General features: G+C 34.4%; 1 protein-coding gene across 11 annotated transcripts in view; it reads right to left on the bottom strand.

Annotated features, from left to right (window-relative positions):
• CCDC91 (coiled-coil domain containing 91) overlaps nucleotides 1–21,095 on the bottom strand; it is a 360,167-nt gene that overhangs the window by 138,870 nt on the left and 200,202 nt on the right. For 9 of the 11 annotated variants that reach the window (XM_078075819.1, XM_078075820.1, XM_078075821.1 and 6 more), the window contains one exon: nucleotides 19,509–19,616. The exons of the other annotated variants lie outside the window; for them this stretch is intronic. In XM_078075819.1, the coding sequence (XP_077931945.1) occupies nucleotides 19,509–19,616 (108 nt within the window). The remainder of the gene's footprint in view (nucleotides 1–19,508; nucleotides 19,617–21,095) is intronic. 11 annotated transcript variants of the gene reach the window in all.

Below are 21,095 nucleotides of genomic sequence, written 5' to 3'. Positions count from 1 at the left end.
AGATGGATGACAAAAAGAATCCAAATGAATAGGTCTTGCTAAATTGCACCCAGTTTACCACCTTTAACTCCCACCCTTTTGTCCTATCATATTTTTCTATGACTTTTTACTCTTCATCAAACCTAGTATAAAAATGCTCAGGTTTGGGACACCTGGGTGGCTCAGTCAGTTAAGTGTCTGTCTTTGGCACAGGTCATGATCCCAGGGTCCTGGGATTGAGTCCCACATGGGGCTTCTTGCTCAGTGGGGAGTCCGCTTCTCCCTCTGCCTGCTGCTCCCTTTGCTTGTACTCTGACAAATAAATAAATAAAATCTTATAAAAAAAATAAAATAAAAATGCTCAGGTTTAACCTTGGGGTCTTTATTTCTTCATGGAGGTTTGCATGTCATGTAAAATTATATTAAATAAATTTGTACGGTTATCTCCTGTTAATTGGTCTTTTGTCACTTCAATTTATGGGGCCCCAGCCAGAGAACCTAGGAGAATATTAGAAAAAACAATTTTTCTTCTGCTATTAAACCATGTGTTAAATTTTAATGCTTGTTTATTATATTAATTTTTTGTTTGTTCTATTTAATTACCAAAAATTGCAGTAAAATGTGATACAGGAAGTCCCAAAATTGGTGGAGAAGAAAATTTCCAAAATTTATACGGAAATTATGTTTTCAAAAAAATCGATTACCAAATGCTAACAGAAACTGTAACTAGATTAAAAATGAAACATTCTTTCAAATAGAAAACCTTAAAAATAACAATGGATGAGTGAACTATTTCTTGTATTTCAGGATAATGGACATCCTTTGCATAACTGTAACCACAAATAACAAAGGAACTAAATCAAAAGATTTTTCCATATAACTATAACTACTGGTTATTGAATAATTACTATATACTGGCACTTTGCTTCACTTAATCCTTATATAGCACCTATTTGATACTACAATTAACTCTAATTTAGAGATTTTTAAAAATAAGCACAAAGAAATTATACAGTTGCCCTAATCCAAACTACTAATAAAGAATAAACGACATCATTTGAAGTGACTTCTTAGTCCACAAAAATATCAAAAATTACATGTCCTTTCTTCCAACCTACCTGTTTAACTGATTTGAGGTTAAAGATACCTAAAAAGTAGGAGTAATTTCCTACTACATTTCCTCTACATTTCTGAAACCTAAAGGATGAGAAATCAAGAATAAGAGGTGCTGGGGGAGCCTGGGTGGCTCAGTCGTTAGGAGTCTGCCTTTGGCTTGGGTCATGATCCCAGGGTCCTGGGATTGAGCCCCACATCAGGCTCCCTGCTCAGGGGGAGGCCTGATTCTCCCTCTCCCACTTCCCCTGCTTGTGTTCCCTCTCTCGCTGTCTCTCTCTGTCAAATAAATAAATAAAATCTTAAAAAAAAAAAAAAAGAATAAGAGGTGCTGAAGATCAGCAATATAAAGGCAATACTAAAACAGTGTCTCTCAAAGTTCTCTCTTAGGTATTACCTGATTTACCTGTTAAAGATATATAATGTGGGCTCCAACTGAATCATTAAGAATAAAAATTAATAGAGGAGAATCCTGTTAATCTGAATAATAAACAAATATCCCCAGTATTCTCATTATAAGGAAATTTAGAAAACATTGTCCAAAATGATGTTTCCTAATATTCTACAAACAAAAATACCTGGATTTTTGTTAAAAATACAATAGATTGAAGCACATAAAATGCTGGTTTTGTAGGCTAAAAATAGCTTAATATTGCCAATTTCATAATGTTCATATATTCCTTTGACCCACTGGAACTACTGTATCAGACTCTGCAGGAAAGGGAACATTATTAACAAGAATCCAAGGGATTTTCATGATAAAGCAAATTTGAGGAAAAAATATACCATAAAGAGGAAATTAAGAACTCAAGATCCTAAAATTCTCCAAGTTATGCCAGTTCCTATCCTGCTACAGCAGTGAGGTTTGGCAAACTATGGTCTCCAATTCAAATCTAACCTACAGCCTTATTTTGTAAATAAACTTTTACTGAAACATAGCAATGGCCATTCATTTACACATTGTTTATGGCTGCTTTCTCACAATACTGGCAGAGTTAAATAGTTTCAGCAGAGATCCTAAAATATTTGCTATCTATCCATTTTCACAAATGTATGCCAACCTTCCCTAATTAATCACAAAATAATATAACAAAGAGTTGTACATGATAAACCAACAAAGGGCATAAAATGAAACCATTAAAATAATCTAAAAGTAGGCATAAAAAGAAAAAAAAGAAACGAAAACATGGAACAGATAGGAAACAAATAGCAAGATGGTACATTTAAATACCAAAGTCTCAAAAATCAAATTAAATGCAGAGTTTCAAAAACACAATAAAAAGGCACTGGTTATTAGATTAGATAAAAGAAGTAAGATCCAACTACATGTTTTCTACAAGAAACCCATTTTAAACATAAAGACAGAAATAGGTTAAAAATAAAGGGGAAAAAATAAAAAGGAAAAAAGTAAAGGGGGGAAAAAAGTAAAAGGATAGGGGAAAATATATTATTCTGGCAATAATCAAAGGAAAGGTAGAGAAACTATATTAAACAAAGTAGATTTCATAACAAACAACATTTCAGAGAAAAGGCATTTTTATAGTGTTAAAGGGAAAATTATACGAAGAGGACTTAATCCAAAATGTTTAGTGTGTCAAAATTCCTAGAAAAAAATAGAACTGCAAGGGAAACTAGTCAAATCCATAAGCATAGTCAGATATTTCAACACTTGCCTCTCATTAATTGACAGACAAGTAGAAAGAAATTCCGTAATAACAGAGAAGACTTGAACAACACAACTGAAAAACTTGATCTAAATGACATTTATTAAAAAAAAAACTCCACCAAGAGAAGAATGTGCATTCTTTTCAAGTAGATAAGGAACATTTACCAAGACAGAGCATATCCTGGCCATAAAACAAATCTCAAAAAAAAGAACATATATGAAATATGTTCTCTGTCCACATTAGAATAAGATTAGAAATCAATAAAAGAAATACATGTGGAAAACCACAAATATTTTAACACTAAATAACACACTTCTAAATAACCCAAGGAAAAAAGAAGAAATCAAAAGAAAAATTAAAAGTACCTTTAACTCACTGAAAATGAAAACATGACAATTGAAAATGTGAGAAGGGGCGCCTGGGTGCCTCAGTAGGTTAAGCATCCCACTCTTGATTTCAGCTCAGTTCATGATCTCAGGGTTGTGAGACTGAACCCCATGTTGGGCTCCATGCTGGGCATGGAGCCTGCTTAAGATTCTCTCTCTCCTCTCTCTCCCTCTGCCCCTGCCCCCTCCCCCCATTCTCTCTCTCTTAAAAAAACAAAAAGTGACACAAGTACCTAGAGTAGTACTTAGAAAGAAATACATCACCAAATGCCTATGTTTAAAAATAAAAGTTTCAATCAGTGGCCTAAGCTTCTGGTTTTAAGACACTAGAATAAGTGCAAATTGAAAGCCAATTAAACTAAAGAAATAAAATAATCAAGGTCAGAGTATAAGTCAGTGATATAGAAATAAGAAAAAAACAAAAACACGAAGAATAAAATCAATGAAACCAAAACCTGGTTCTTTGAAAAGATTCAAAAAAATCGATGAATCTCTACAAAACTAATAAGGAAAAGAGAACAATGACACAGATTACTGATATTTGGAATTAGATAAGAGACATCACTAAAGTTTCTACAGGTATTAAAGGATATTAAGAGAATGTTATGAGAAAGTACACATATACCATATATATATATATGTATATATATATATATATGTACATTTTTTTAAATCAAAATCCAACATCTATTCCCAGAATAAAAACTAGGAGTAGAAAGAAAAATACTTGACTTAATAGAGCTTTCATGTGGATATACATAGCTAACGTTATAGTTAAGGATGAAAGACTAAATGCTTTCTTCCCATGGTCAAGCAAAAGGCAAAGGTATCCTTCCACTTCAATATCGTACTAGAGGTTTAGCCAGCACAATGTTAAGAAACATAAAAGACATCAAATTAAAAGGAAGATGCAACAATATCTTTATTCTCAGACTACATAATCACCTATGTAGAAAATCGTATGGACTCTGCCAAAAAAAAGGTGCTAAAACTAGTAAGTGATTTTAGCATCATCACAGAATACAAGACCGATTGTATTTCTTTGCACCAGCAACAGGCACTAGGTAACTGCAGTTGAAAAAATTTTAAAAGTCAAAGTAGCATTAAAAAAATAAGAAATGCAGGGTGCCTGGGTGGCTCAGTTGGTTAAGTGTCCAACTCTTGATCTCAGCTCAGGTCTTGATCTTAGGGTTTTGAATTCAAGCCCCCAGCGTTGAGCTCCAAGCCGGGTGTGGAGCGTATTTAGGAAAAAAAAAAAAGAAAGAAATATTTTGGAATAAATTTGACAAAAGATGTGCTTGATCTGAACAGTGAAAAATTTTAAACATTGCTGAGGGAAATTTAAAAAGAAATAAGTGGAGCAATACACCATGTTCTTAGGTAAGAAGACAATATTGTAAAGTTGTCAATTACACCCAACTAGATTCAACACAATCCCAAGGAACATCTGTGATAGAATAAGAAATATATATTTGGTCTTCATCCCCATTTCCTAGCACAGAACTTCTAAAACCCTTGTAATTTCCTCAGTGATAGGAGTAAAGGAGCATCTTTTCTTATTCACACCAATCCCCTTTAACTATACCTGAGTTTATGTTAATGAGGAGACTCTAGGTGGGCCCCTAGGTATCTTGAGAATGGAGCCAATTGTCAGAGAAACCAACCCTGTGATTAGAGGGTTGGATCATACAGCCTTACCCGCTTCTTCACCCATTATGGAGAGGGGAGGGGCTGGAGATTGAGTCAATCACTAATGGCCAATGATTTAATCATGTCTATGTGATGAAACCTCCTTAAAACCCCGAAACAACAGAATTTAGACAGTATCTAGGTTGGTGAGCTGGGTGAGTGTGCTGGAAGAGTGACACACCTGAAGACAGAACAGAAGCTCCACGATACCCTCGCTCTCCCCGATATCTTGCCTTATGCATCTCTTCTGTTTGGCTGTTCCTGAGCTACATCCGTTATAATAAACTGTTAATAGTAAATAAAGCACATTCCTGAGTTCTGTGAGCTGTTCTAGCAAATTATCAAACCTCAGGAGGGGATTGTGGAAGCCCTCAATTTATAGTCATTTGATCAGAAATACAGGAGGTACAGGGATTTGTGACTGGCCTGAGAGGGGGGTTATGGGAACTCCCTGATTCATAGCCAATTGGTTCAGGGGACAGAAGGTGCAGAACTGGCAACTGGCATCTGAAGTGGGGGGTAGTCTTAGGGGACTAAGTCCTTAACCTGTGAGGTCTGCACTAAGTCTGGGTAGTGTCAGAATTAAGTTGACTTATACAACAGCCACGTAGAGAACTGGAGAATTGCTTGATGTGAAAATCCACACATTTGGTGTCAGAACTGATACGAGTAAACACAGCTCATAACATCCCAGCATGCTTTGTTGTAGAAATTGACAGGCTGATGATAAGGTTTATGTGAAAATGCAAAGGACAAGAAGAGCCAAAACAACTTTGAAATGTAAGTTACAACAATAATATTGGAGGACTTATGCTATCTTATTTCAAGACTAGGAGTATAGGAGTTGAGAGACAAATAAATGGAACCAATAAAGCGTTAAGTAATAAACACACACATATATGATTGATTTTTAATAATGTACAAAGAAAATTCACTTGTGAAAGAATAGTCTTTTCAGCAATTAAGACTGTAATGCTTGGGTATCCATATGTTAAAAAAAAAAAAAGAACCATATATAAAAACCAACTGGATAATTTGGAAAATTGAAATTATAAACTAAAACTTTTAAAATAAAACATAGAAGAAAATCTTTTTTTTTTTTTTTTTAAAGATTTTATTTATTTGACAGAGAGAGAGATAGCGAGAGCAGGAACACAAGCATGGGGAGTGGGAGAGGGAGAAGCAGGCTTCCCGCCGAGCAGGGAGCCCGATGTGGGACTCGATCCCGGGACCCCGGGATCATGACCTGAGCCGAAGGCAGACGCTTAACGACTGAGCCACCCAGGCGCCCAAAAATCTTTTTGACTTTGGATTAGGCTAGGGCACCAAAAAAGTGATCCGGGGCGCCTGAGTGGCTCAGTCGTTAAGCGTCTGCCTTCGGCTCAGGTCATGATCCCAGGGTCCTGGGATCAAGCCCCACATTGGGCTCCCTGCTCCGCGGGAAGCCTGCTTCTCCCTCTCCCACTCCCCCTGCTTGTGTTCCCTCTCTCGCTGTGTCTCTCTGTCAAATAAATAAATAAAATCTTTAAAAAAAAAAAAAGTGACCCATGGGAAAAAAACTGACAAGTTGGACTTCATATAAATTTAAAACTTCTACTTGTGGAAATACATTAGGAAAAAGAAAAGACAAGCTATAGACTGTGATAATACATTTGCACATCACATATCTGAAGAAGGATATATATATTCAGAACATGTAAAGAACTCTCAAAACTCAATCATAAGAAAACAGTAACAACAAACTGGGGAACAGATTTTAAAAGACACTTCACCAAACGTATAATGTAAACCATTACCACAAGTGAAGTTGAACATACACTTATCATATAACCTAGCCATTCACTGCTGGGTATTTATCCATGAGAAATAATAGCATAGGTCTATATAAAAACTTGTACACAAATGCTCATAGCAGCATTATTTGTAACAGCCAAACACTGGATACAACGAAAATACCCATCAAAAGATAAATGCTTAGGGGTGCCTGGGTGGCTCAGTTAAGCATCTGCCTTTGGCTCATGTCATGATCCCAGGGTCCTGAGATGGAGCCCCGCATCAGGCTCCTTGCTCAGCAGGGAGCCTGCTTCTCCTTCTCCCTGTTTCTCCCTCTCCCTCTGCCTGCCCCTCCCCCTCCTTATGCTCTCTCTCTCTCTCTCTCTCTCTCTGTCAAATAAGTAAAAATAAAATCTTAAAAAAAAGAAAAAAGATAAATGTTTAAACTGTGGTATAACCACAAAATAGAATACTACTCAAAAATAAAAAGGGACAAACTGTATTGATACATGGGACAAGATGAATAAATCTTAATATAAGTATGTTGCAAGACAAGCAAAAAAAGTACATACTGCATAATTTCATTTAAATAAAAATTCTAGAAAATATATACTATACAGTTATTCTATCAGTGACTTTTCTGGGAATGGAAAAGGATGATGAGGACAGGGAGGAGGAAAACATTACAGTGAGACACAAGAAGACTGCTAAGAGTCTAGCCTTGTTCATTATCTTGACTGTGTTGATGGTTTCATGGGGTTTTACACATGCTAAAACTTATTAGAATATACAGTTTAAATACATAAAGGTTATTATATACCAATTATAGCTCCATACTGTGTAAACACAGGACAACAGCAAAATTTAAAATGGTATACTAAATGATAGGAGTGAAAAAAGGAACAAAGGACCAAAACCAAGTAAGACAAACTTAGTAGAAAACAATGGCAAAATGGCAAATCTAAATCCAGGCATATCAAGAGTTACCTTAAATTGAATGGATTAAACACTCCAATCAAAGGGTAGAGAATATGAGACTGGATAAAAAGTAAGATCTAATTATATGCTGCTAACAAAGACATTAGAATTCAAAGACACAAATAATTTTAAAGTAAAAGAATGGAAAATGAAAAACCATATAAATAGTAAGCATAACAGTTAAATTAACTATGTTAATATAGTACAAAGTAGACATTAAGACAAGCAATACAATAGGAGGATATAACAACTACAAATCCATATGCACTCAACAACAAAGTACCAAAATACATGAAGAAAAAAACTGACAGAATGAAAGAAGAAAGACAAATCAATTAGAGAGATCAACACTCCTTTCTCAGTAACTGAAGGAAGATAATACAATCATTGAATTTTGAAGAATTGGAAAACATTATCAACCATAATGACCTAATTTGACATTCATAGAACCACAGTGGAATACACATTCTTTTCAAGTGCACACAGTATATATATAAAGGTAGAATATACATTAAGCTACAAAATGTCTCAGTAAGTTGAAAATAAATGATTTAATACAGAATATATTCTCAATACAAAAATTTTTAAATTAGAAATCAATTAAAAAAGAAAGCTAGAAAAAAAATCCCAAAAGATGGGACATGTAAACAACACAACATACTTCTAACGTGTACAGGGTATTGCATGTTAGTGACGAATCACTAAATTCCCACCTGAAACTAGTATTACACTATATTTTAAATAACTGGAATTTAAATAAAAACATGAAACTAAGTTAGTAAATCAATCAATCAGTCAATCATAGGTACAAAAATCAAGGAAACTTAGAACATCTTAAGCAGAATGAAAATAAAAACATGCCATATTACAATATGTAGAATGAAGTCAAATCATTAGCATAAACTCAATAGCTCTAAAATCATGTATTTGTACTGTCATCTTAAGAACTATAAAAAATAAAGAAAATTAAACTCAAAGGAATAATAAAGGTCAGACAAGCAATGAAATAAAAGACAAAGAAAAAAATTAATGGAACCAAAAACTGCTTCTTAAAAGATTAGCAAAGTAATAAATCTAAACCACTCGATATAAATTCTCACTATGAGGAAAAGAAGAGGGAACATCACTATAAATCTTACAGACACTAAAAGAATAATAAGACGCCATTATGTTTTCCTGATAAATTTAACAATTTAAATGTTCCTTTGAAGACATAAATTACTAAAACTAATAAAGAACAAATAGAAAACTAGTAATTAAAAACCTCCTTGAAAAAGAAAATCATAGATCTATATGACTTCTCCAGTGGATCCTACCAAACATTTAAAGAAGGAATACTAATCCTATTCAAATCCTTTTAGAAAACAGAAGAAAGAAATGCTTCTTATTTATGAGGCCAGTTTTACTCTGACAGCAAAACCAGAAATAGATACCATAAGAAAAAACCCCAAAACTATAGACTGATACTCATCAGGAACATAGACACAAAAATCCTCAACAAAATTTTATCCCATTGAATCTAGCAATATATAAAATGGAAAATTTCTCATTAACAATACAATTTATCCCAAGAATGTAACAGTGCTTTGATATATAAAATCAAATTATAACATTAATTATATAAAAGAGAAGAAACACATGACTGTGTCGATACAGAAAAACAAATGAACAAAACACTGAGTCATGATTTAAACTCTCAGAAAAATAGTAATAAAAGATAACTTCCTCAACGAATGGCATCAGTGGAAAACCTATAATTAACATTTCACTTAAGGATAAAAGACTGAATTCTTTCTCCCCAAGATAAGGAATAAGTCAAGATGCTGACTGTCACCACATGTATCAAATGTTATACTGGAGGGTTTAGCAGTGAAATAGCAAGAAAAAAGAAAAAGAAAGACACAGAAATTGCAAACGAAGTATAATTCTGAATAATATGGAATACTGAATAATTCCCAGATGACATTATAAGGTCAGAGAAAAATCCCAGGAAACTAACAAAAAAAATTTACACATTTAAAGGTGAATTTACCAAGATCTCAGGATGAAAGCCAATATACAAAATCTGAAAGAATAATTTTAATATTCCATTTATAATAACATTCTAAAAATGAAATACCTACAAATAAATTTAACAAAATATGCCTGGGCCTATGGAAGATCCAATATTGTTAAGATGGTAATTTTTTCTAAATTTACCTATAGACTATGCAATCCCAATCAAAACTGGAACAGGCTTTTTTTTTTTCTTATGGAAACTGACAAGCTGAGTATAAAATGCATAAGAAAACGCATATTATCTAGACTAGCCAAACAATTTTCAAGAATAAAATTGAAGTTTTTAAGCACATGATTTTAAGACTTACTATTAAGCTATACTAATCAAGACAGTATGGTATTGGCGTAGAGATAGAAAACTAGATCACACCAGTGGTTTTCATCCAAGGGTGATTTACTACTACCCCCATTCTCCCAGGGGCCATCTAGCAGTATCTGGAGACATTTCTGGTTATCACACTGAAGTGCATGCTACTGGCACCTATGGAGTAGGAATGAAGGAGGCTGCTAAATATCCTGCAGCGCACAAGACAGCCCTCCATAACAAAGAATTATTCAACTATAACTGTCAATATTGCCAAGGTTGAAAAATACCAGGTCAATAGAACAAAATTAAGAGTCCAGAAATCTGCACTCATATGGTCATCAAATGATTTTCTCCAGAGATGGTAGGGTAATACAATGAAGGAGAAGATACTTTTCTTCCCCATTTTTAAATTTAAATTTAATTAATTAACATAATATATTACTGGTTTCAGAGGTAGAGGTCAGTGATTCATCAGTCTTATATAAAACCCAGTGCTCATTACATCACGTGTCCCCTTACTATCACCCAGTTACCCCGTCCCCCCACCTCCCTCCCCTCCAGCAACCCTCCATAGTTTCCTAGAATTAAGAGTCTCTTATGGTTTGTCTCCCTCTCTGGTTTCGTTTTGTTTTATTTTTTCCTCTCTTCCCCTATGATCCTCTCTTTTGTTTCTTAAATTCCACATATGAGTGAGATCATATGATAACTGTCTTTCTCTGAATAATTTATTTCGCTTAGCATAATACCGTCTAGTTCCACCCACATCTTTGCAAATGGCAAGATTTCATTTTTTGATGGCTATGTAATATTTCATTATATATATATATATCACATCTTCTTTATCCATTCTTCTGTCGATGGACATTTGGGCTCTTTCCATAGTTTGGCTTTTGTCGACATTGCTGCCATGAACACTGGGGTGCAGATGCCCCTTTGGATCACTACATTTGTATCTTTGGGGTAAATACCCAGTAGTGCAATTGCTGGGTCGTAGGGTATCTCTATTTTCAACTTTTTGAGGAACCTCCATACTGTTTTCCAGAGGGGCTGCACCAGCTTGCATTCCCACCAACAGTGTAAGACAATTCCCCTTTCTCCACATCTTTGCCAACATCTTGTCGTTTCCTAACTTGTTAATTTTAGCCATTCTGATTGGTGTGAGGTGGTATCTCATTGTGGTTTTGATTTGTCTTTCCCTGATACCAAGTGATGTTGAGCATTTCTTTCATGTGTGTTGGCCATTTGCATGTCTTCTTTGGAGAAATGTCTGTTCATGTCTTCTGCCCATTTTTTGATTGGATTATTTGTTCTTTGGGTGTTAAGTTTGATAAGTTCTTTATAGATTTTGGATACTAGCCCTTTATCTGATATGTCATTTGTAAATATCTTCTCCCATTCTGTCAGTTGTCTTTTGGTTTTGTTGACTTTACTTTGCTGTGCAAAAGCTTTTTATCTTGATGAAATCCCAATAGTTCATTTTTGCCTTTGTTTCCCCTGCCTTTGGAGATGTGTCTAGCCAGAAGTTCCTGCAGCCGAGGTCAAAGAGGTTACTGCCTGTGTTCTCCTCTAGGATTTTGATGGATTCCTGTCTCACATTTAGGTCTCTCATCCATTTTGAGTCTATTTTTGTGTAGGTGTAAGGAAATGGTCCAGCTTCATTCTTCTGCATGTGGCTGTCCAACTGTCCTAACACTACTTGTTGAAGAGACTGTCTTTTTTCCATTGGATATTCTTTCTTGCTTTGTTGAAGATTAGTTGACCATAGAGTTGAGGGTCCATTTCTGGGTTCTCTATTCTGTTCCATTGATCTATGTATCTGTTTTTGTGCCAGTACCATACTGTCTTGATGATTACATCTTTGTAATAGAGCTTGAAGTCAGGCATTGTGATGCCTCTAGCTTTGGTTTTTTTTTTCAACATTCCTTTGTCTACTCGGGGTCTTTTCTGGTTCCATACAAATTTTAGGATGGATTGTTCCAGCTCTGTGAAAAAAATTGATGGTATTTTGATAGGGATTGCATTGAATGTGTAGATTGCTCTAGGTAGCATAGACATTTTAACAGTATTTGTTCTTCAATCCATAAGCATGGAACATTTTTCCATTTCTTTGTGTCTTTCTCAATTTCTTTCCTGAGTGTTCCATAGTTTTCTGAGTACAGATCCTTTGCCTCTTTGGTTAGGTTTATTCCTAGGTATCTTATGGTTTTGGGTGCAATTGTAAATGGGATTGACTACTTAATTTCTCTTTCTTCTGTCTCATTGTTACCATATAGAAATGCAACCGATTTCTGTGCATTGATTTTATATCCTGCCACTCTCCTGAATTCCTATATGAGTTCTAGAAATTTTTGAAGGAGAAGAGACTTCTGTTAAAAAAAAAAATGGTGCTGAAATCAATGGATATTCATATTGGAGGTCACTGGAAGAGGGGAAACTTTGACTATCTCATTACATCCCCAAGCAAATTAAAAAATGGATCACATACATAACCTAAGAAAATATATAAAACTTCTTAATGAAAATATAGGAGAAAATCATTGTGACTTATGGTTAGGCAAAGATTTGATACAACAACAAAAGTATGATATGTAAGAAAAAATGATAACTTTGAATTCATCAAAATTAAACAGTTTTATTCATCTAAGGATACCATCAAGAAAGTGAAAAGGAAACCAGAAACAGAAAATATTCATAATGCATATTATGGCAAAGGACTTATATCTAGAATTTATAAAAAACAACTAAAATTATGAAGATAGACAACAAAATAAGTGAAAGATTAAAACATACAAAAAAAAAACCCATACACGTCACAAAAGAAAATACACAAATGGTAAGTAAGCACATGAAAAGATGCTTATCATCAATCATTATTCAGATAAATGCAGTGAGATGAGATGCCATTCCCCATTCAAAAGAAAACAAAAGGCTAAAATGAAAAACACTGACAAAACCAAGTGCTGATAGGCTTCAAATCAAAGAGAACTCCCATACATTACAATGAGAATATAAAATGTCAAGAAACTCTGGAAAACAGTTTGGAAGTTGGTTGTAAAGTTAAACACTTACCATATGATCCTGCAATTCCATACCTAAATATTTTTAAATAATAATAAAAACGTATGTTCCCACACAGATTTTTATGTAAATATATTCACAGAAGCCCCAAACATTAAGCAATCTAAGTGTCCAGGAATAAGTGAATGGATAAACAAAATGTTGTATATCCATACAACAGAATACTACTCATAACAATCAAAATGTATAGATTACTAATACAGGTAACCACATGATCTCAAAAAACATGCTGAACCAAAGGCAGTAGATATCAAAAAATTCACAATTTACTTCATTTTATATGAAATTATAAAAGCTAGCTAATCAATAGTGAGAAAATGTAGATCTGTGGTTGCCTGGGGCTAGGGCTATTAAGGGGAGGATGACTGTAAAAGGACATGAGAGAATTTCTTGGGTTGATTGAAATGTTCTATATCTTGATTGTAACAATGGATATATGGATGTATACATTTCTCAATAACAAGTCTATTTTACTATACTCAGAGCATATACCAAAAAATTGATAGGTTTTGGGGATATAGCAAAATATAGAATAAAGACATAACTCTCATGGCATTTACATTCTGTACTCAATTCAAATGAGTACTTATAGTTCTAAGGGAAAACACTGGAAGATAATATGTTAAAAACATGTGTTGGTCACTTGGTCACTTTCTGACATTTTTGACAAGTCATTGCAGGAAAAAGACAAACTCAGTTTTCTTTTTTTACAAGTTTAAGGACAGTGGAATAATACAGATAGCTTATTTGGTGTGCTTGGGTAACATTCCACATATATATCTGTTAATAGCACTTAAGAGATTATAAATAGTATATTGTACATATCCTTCACAGAAATTTGGATTTTACAAGTGCTGATGGAGAGGAACTCAGAAATAAAATTCATGAATGTTATAATTCAAAAGTATGAATAATATTTAAAATTATATTTATTTCTATGCACCTATACAACCCTCCACCCACACGCACAAACTCACACTTGCATGCATGCAAATACTTGCTCATCTAATAAAGATTAAACTCCACTCACTACTTCTTTCTTGAGGACTCTGGTCTATCAATTTTTTTCTTTTTTAAATCTTCAGTCTTTCTAGATTGGCTCTTGCCCATAAGTGCTTAAATAAGCTCAACTTCCAGGCCAAAATACAAGGGGGAAAAATTTCCCCTTCATAGCTCCCTCCACCTACAGTACTGCTCTCTTATGCTCATCATATAAGCTTCCCAAAGACTTGTCTTCTGTTTCTATTGTTTCATCTCCTTTTTTTTCTCATCTGATTATCTACTTTGTTCATCCACCATTCCACCAAAACTATTCTTTTTAAAATGACACTTTCTTGCTGTCCTATCCAGCAGTCATCTGTAAATCTATACCTTACTTATTTGAAAATGTTAACCACTCACTTTTTAATAAAATTCTCTCTTCCCATGACCTAGGTATAGTAGGCATTTGGTTTATTCCTTTTTCTCTTGCCAGTTTATAGTTTCTTTCATAAGCTCTCTTAGCCTATCCATTATATATTGAGGTCCCTCAGGACCCTAGGTGGAATTATTTTCTCATTCTATACAGTCTCTGGTTTCATCCACAGACATACTTTCACCGACCTTCTATATACTTATGACTTCCAAAGTCATCCATTAGCAGATTTCTCATAGTTCCAAACTCCGTATTCAACTCTCTTATGTACTCTGATCTTGAATATTCCACAGGCACTACAAGCTCAACGTGTCCAAAACACAAAATTTTCAACCCTAACCATGCTGCAGGTTTTAAGTTTCCTATTTCAGTGAACTGCCAAAACCAAAGATCTGGTCACCATCCACAAAAATATATTCATGTATATAAATACATATTTATGTATATAAAATGTGTGTTTGTGTATGTGTAAATATATCCTTTATCAATCAACATTTACTTCCTCTCTTTTATTCCCACAAATTCTCTGGTTTCTGTTCCCTTAATATGACTCAAAACCGTCAAAATCTCTCTTTCCCACACACCCACCTTAGTTTGGGCCATCACCATTCTCACTAGGATAACTGTAATAGCTGTTTAACTGATTTATGTGCTTCTAATACTGTCTCCCATCAAGTGTTTTTTAAACTTTACCAGAGTAATATTTCTAAAATGCAAATCTGAATAAATGTCACTTCTCTAGTTAATGTCTTTTAACAGCTCTCAATTTCCTGTCAGAAAACGTGACAGACAAGGTCCTTCATTATCCTTTTCATGGCATAAAATAATCTTTCATTTGGCAGTCTCAAATAGCCTCACCCCCCCTTGTCAAACATTTATGTTATACTCCCTCATTTAATAGATTGTGAATATGCTATTCCATCTACCTGTCTCAGGCGAAATTCTCAGTTCCGACCTCACTCAGACCCATGAACCCTGAAAGATCTCATCATTAGTCCAATAAGTGGTCCCTCACCCAATATGAAGGAATTATATACCCTTTTAATATAACTTTTATTTCATCATAACTTACCACAGTTTTACAATCATATTGTTGGTTTCCACCTGCTTAATATTAATAGAAGGACTGTGTCCTGCTCATGTTACATCCATATAATCCAGCAGAACATCAGTCATATAAAAGGCCCTCATTAAATAAGGAAGAGAGGGATGCACAAAAGGTTGGCCTAGCATTCAAATACTAGACAAGGGAGTAGCCGTACCTTGACCAAGAATATTGTGACCAAGAATAACAAAGATGATGATAATTCAGTCCATATCAGCTGAACACCTAGAATGTGCCAGGTTCTATTCTAAGCACTATGCAAATCTGATGTCATATAATACTCCTAACAATCCTATGAGGTAGGAATTACTTGTGTATACATTCTAAAGATGAGAAAAATGAGGCACAGAAAGGCTAAGGACATTCCATAGTAACACAGTTAAGTGACAAAGGCAGGCAGTCAGATTCCAGAGCACCTGCTTGTAATTACTCTGAATGCGTGTTTACTTGCTTTTCCCTTAAATTCTTAATTTGAAAAAGAAAGAGAGAGAGAGAGAGAGAAAGGTATGCATGTACGTGCGCACACACACACATACAAAGGCTAAACTAAGTTATTTCTAAGGAACCATCCAGTATTATTTTTGTTAAATTAAATTTACTAACTTCAAATTTCAAATGGCATCTAATGAAATATGATTAGAGAAACAAGTGTGGGATCACCATTTCTACACTTTATGTGATTTTACCTAGTAATCATATCCCGTTTTAGTGTTTAGTTTTTAAATAGCATTTCATTATACTGAACTGCTTCTGGTCCTCTATATGTCCTGTGGTAATCCCGGAGTGCTCCTCACCCAATGTTTCCAAACGATGAACACGGGATGTCCTTCTACTTACTTAGGTTATTTTTAATTTCTTTCAGTCCTGTTTTGTAGTTTTCGGTGGACAAGTCTCTCACCTCCTTGGTTAAATTTACTGCTATATATATTATTCTTTAAGATGCTACTGTAAACTGAATTGCTCTCTTAATTTCTTTTTTGAATATTCATTAAAGGTGTATAGAAACACAACTGATTTTTGTGTGTTAATCTTTTAGCCTACTACTGTGATGAATTCATTTATTAGCTCTGCTACTGGCTATTTTTGACAAGGCATCGTAAGAAAAAGACAAGTTCAGCAATGAATTCACAAGAAAAGACAATTCACAAGAATTGAATTACGGGGAACAGAAAAAGTTCAGAAATTTGAGGACTTGCAGGAATAACCACCTTCTCAACCTCAACTTCTAAAAGAAACAACTGAGAGGGTCTTTGAGCAACAAAGACCAACTAAATTCAACCTACAGCAAGTCTTAAACCAAGTGTATGTTAGCCACACCCACTGTTGAAGATTCAATCCATTAGTGTCTCCAAGCACAGACCCAATAAGGCTGTGACTGTCCTGTATATACTTTCATTTGGAACAAATGGTTTGGAGAAAAGAGACCATTGAAATTTCTTCAACCCAGGTTTGATAAATGAAGTTATTTTTAATCAGAAAAAAAGAGAACGACACAAACAGGCAAGTATAGGGGTGAAAAGTATATAAACATATTAAATGTAGGCAATAGGTCTCTAAAATAACTGTGGGTTTCCTTTGACAAATGAAGCTGATTGTAAGCAAACAGGTAAGGAGCCAAAAGAACCATTACCCTGAACTGTCACTATTTGCTATCTAAAATGACCTGTGTCTCCCCAAACCATGAGAGATTATGTACTCTGAGAAACAAACTTGAGGGTTCTAGAGGGGAGGGGGGTGGGGCAATGGGTTAGCCCGGTGATGGGTATTAAAGAGGGCACATACTGAATGGAGCACTGGGTGTTACACACAAACAATGAAGCATGGAACACTACATCAAAAACTAATGATGTAATGTATGGTGATTAACATAACATAAAAAAAAAAAGTACACTGGCTGCAGCCCCACAGGATTCCAGGCTATTTTTTAAAAATAAAAAATTGTCCTTTGAATTCATAAAAAAATAAAATAAAATAAAATAACCCATGTCTCCCAATTTTCTACAGTCAAAAAGCAAGCTGAGAAATGGTATAATCACCAATACTCAGATATAGCCAACAAAGTTACTGAAAAATTTAAAATCTATACGATCACAAAGAACAATGGACTAGAAACTCTGTGCCTAAACCCTATACAGATAATCATGGTCAAAGATCAATCCTATTCCCATAGGAGAGATCTTATTTAATCTTGTCCATTGAGATTTTAGAATTGCTACATACTAATGATAGCTGTGCATCTCTGATTCTTCATCCTTCCTACTGAGAGTATTTATAGTAAATACCTTTATCTTGCCACTGTATACCAAATATGCTGAAGGTAAACAACACATAATTTAGTTTCTATTTTTTTATAACTTTTTTTTATTATGTTAGTCACCATACAGTACATCATCAGTTTTTGATGTAGTGTCCCATGATTCATTGTTTACATATTTTAGTTTCTAATTCTTTAGGTCAAAGGGGACTATATATCTGCACCTGATAATGTAGAGACTGTGGTACGTCATTCCCTACCTATCATCTAAAGATTCTGGACTTTTGAGATTGTGGCCATAGCTGGTCAGAACTTTTGGATTTTCTCCCAAGGAGACAGTTGAGTAAATCTGCTCGTAAGATGGAGATTGGGAATATTTGGCAACCAGAAGAGCCAAACGTGCTGTGACTAATGCTGCTTACCAAATATTTCCTGCTCACTCCCTTTCAGATTCATAGTAGGATCTCACTACCTGGCCCCATTATGATGAGGTGAAGCAGTATGGATATAAACTGAGAGTAGAAGTGTCATTTCCAGTCCAGAATATTGAATTACTCTTAGAAAATTTGACTGGGCTCTTTTTCACTCTGCAATGATCACAGGTAATGTTCCACATAGGAACTACACTACCAGGCCAGTTCCTAGGGTGAGAATGACCTGGGACCAAGCCCCAAGACAATCCTCAGTGTATATATAGAATGCATAAGATATAAATCTTTGCTGTCTGAAGCCAGAGAATTTAGGGTATAACCTGGCCTGCCTTGGCTAATACATGCTTTCTGCTGTTCACAGTTCTGTGACCTTAATTCATTACTGTGATTTTTCTGTCCATTTATAAAGTCATATACTTCATACTTCTGATGACCTGGTATTTCATCACCCAAAAGAATATAATTGTTATATCAAATTTATAAAATTCCCTGTGTATTTCCTCTTTCAAGCCATTTATTAAAATGACACTGAAAAAATTTAATACAATTGACTCCGATCTCGGAGACGGGGTGGCATATTTATTAAGTCTCCATTTAAATTCTACCCCTAACTTTGTTTTCCAAATTCTTAGTATATTTTCTTCCCATGATATAAGAAAGTTCTGTTAAATAAAGCTGGTTTTATTTTCACCTACCAAATTTTATGTTATTTAAAAGTGTTGTTGGGAACTTCTTGAATATATTACTTATACTACGACACCTCCATAAGTGCTCTTCAACTGATTGTTCAGTGTAAATCAGCTAATCATGTCTTTAACATTAAATCAAGAAAAGAAACAAAAAATTCAGTGAAAAATTCAAATAGTGACCAATGCCTACATGCAACGAAAGGTAACTCAAACATGAATAAGTGCCTTTCAAAATTCAAATACTATTTATAAATCTTATACTCCTAAAAATCATTTCACATGCCATAATACATTCATAGTCATCTCTTTGCCTCTGTCATTTGTTGAATAATATTTAAACACAGAAATTAACATAAGAATTATGATTAATTTGTGGGAGAGCCACATATTTTAGGCCTTCAGCTCTATTTTTAGTCTTTCATAAAATTCCCAAACTTTAACATTAAGTTTACATAAGCATATTTTTTTCCTCCAAAATACACCAAGGAAAGTAAATGGCACGAAACTGAATAAACAGTTATAGAGCTCTCAGGGGAGGAGAGTCAGAAGAAAAGTATAAATACATAATGGATGTGCAATTTTATTACCTGAGTATTTAACAACTCTTCACACTTGTGTGCTTGTTTCTCAATTGCAGAAATGTACTGTTTTTCAATAGCTTCTACTTGTTGCTTAACTGAAGACTGCAGTAGTGCCTAAAAACAAGCAAAAAAGTCATTTGGATCACAGACAAAACTTGGAGTCTACTGTTGGCATGAGAATTTTTTTTGACAGTTGTACATATCTGAAATATGATACTCTTCTGCATTACAAAATACACATTTGTGAATATTGAACACATTCATATATAACCTACTTTAAGCTTTCAGTTTTAGGTTTTCCTATTGCCAACATTACAGTTTTTTGGCTCAGATGTTACTTCCACACACCCTCTCCTTAAAAAAGACCAAGTCATAGAAGATGATAAAGAGGGTGAGTAGTTCTGTTAAATAAAAATTCAGTTTAGTGAAGACCACACAGGATGAGGAGTGTATGAAAGCTGCTGAAGAAAAAAGAAAAAGAAAAAAAAAAAAACAGACATATTTCACTGGCTGACAAAACTCCACATCCTCTCGGCACACTGTAATATCCCATGGGCCAAGCATGATCTTCAAGACCACAAGTCAAGTAAAAGCAGATGGAAACTCTGAGCAATTTCATACATAAAAGAACTGCCCCCCAGGAAGTTCACGCCCCTAATATAAAAAGGTAGAAGTCAAAGTGTGGAAGTCAGAATCTCAAGGCAGTATTCATAAAAAGTAATAAAACTTGGGAGACTGCACAAACTTAAGTGGGTACTGTAAATGCTGGAACCTGGGTCGGTTAAATATAAAGACGTTAACACTGTTCTAAGGGAAGCCAAATCAGCATTTGAAGATGTTCCACCCACTCACTTCCTTATTGGAAATGCTTAGAACATTATCATCTTTTTTCTTTCCTTTTTATTAAAGCATTATATGTTATACTTAACGTGTTCCCAATATTATATTACAGGCTATTTATAAATCCTAAATAATTCTAAAATATGTACTCAACCAAATACATAAGAATTCTTTAGCAAATATTCTATTTTTGAAGATCTATCTGGATAATAAACTACTCATAATCAAAATAGTAAGTTGAAACAGACACACGTCTTATAGAAAACAGACCTTTGGCACATTCACCAAGAAAAGAAAAATAAGCCAAATCTCTTAAATAATCTCTGTTTTGAAAATAGATTTACTTGGTTGGAAACAACATGCATTAAGGAGCTCAATAAATATGCACATATTTTTAAAAACTGAGACAAAAATATTTTTTTAAACCTTCGGGTAAGTCTCAAGTTTTCAGATAATTAACCTTTTGCAAATGTTAGACTGTCTGATGATGCTACAACAGTTGTCACTCTGAAGTTGCATAATCACTAGCAAATTAGTAAGGGAAAATAAAGCTCTGACTGAGGTTTAACTAAAACTTAAAGAAGCGCTTAATAGAACTGCTTCAGCCCTTCATTTACACATTAGATGTCCTCTAAAGATTCCATAATGATTAATTTATATAAGGCCCCAAAATTTAACCTCTTACACTGTGACTAGATAATGTAAAATGATAATTTACCTTTGGCAAAATATAATATAGTATTTGTTGGACTT

Source organism: Halichoerus grypus, chromosome 6 (assembly GCF_964656455.1).
Source record: "Halichoerus grypus chromosome 6, mHalGry1.hap1.1, whole genome shotgun sequence".
NCBI classification, from domain to species: domain Eukaryota; kingdom Metazoa; phylum Chordata; class Mammalia; order Carnivora; family Phocidae; genus Halichoerus; species Halichoerus grypus.
This window is presented reverse-complemented; position numbering and strand designations above follow the sequence as displayed.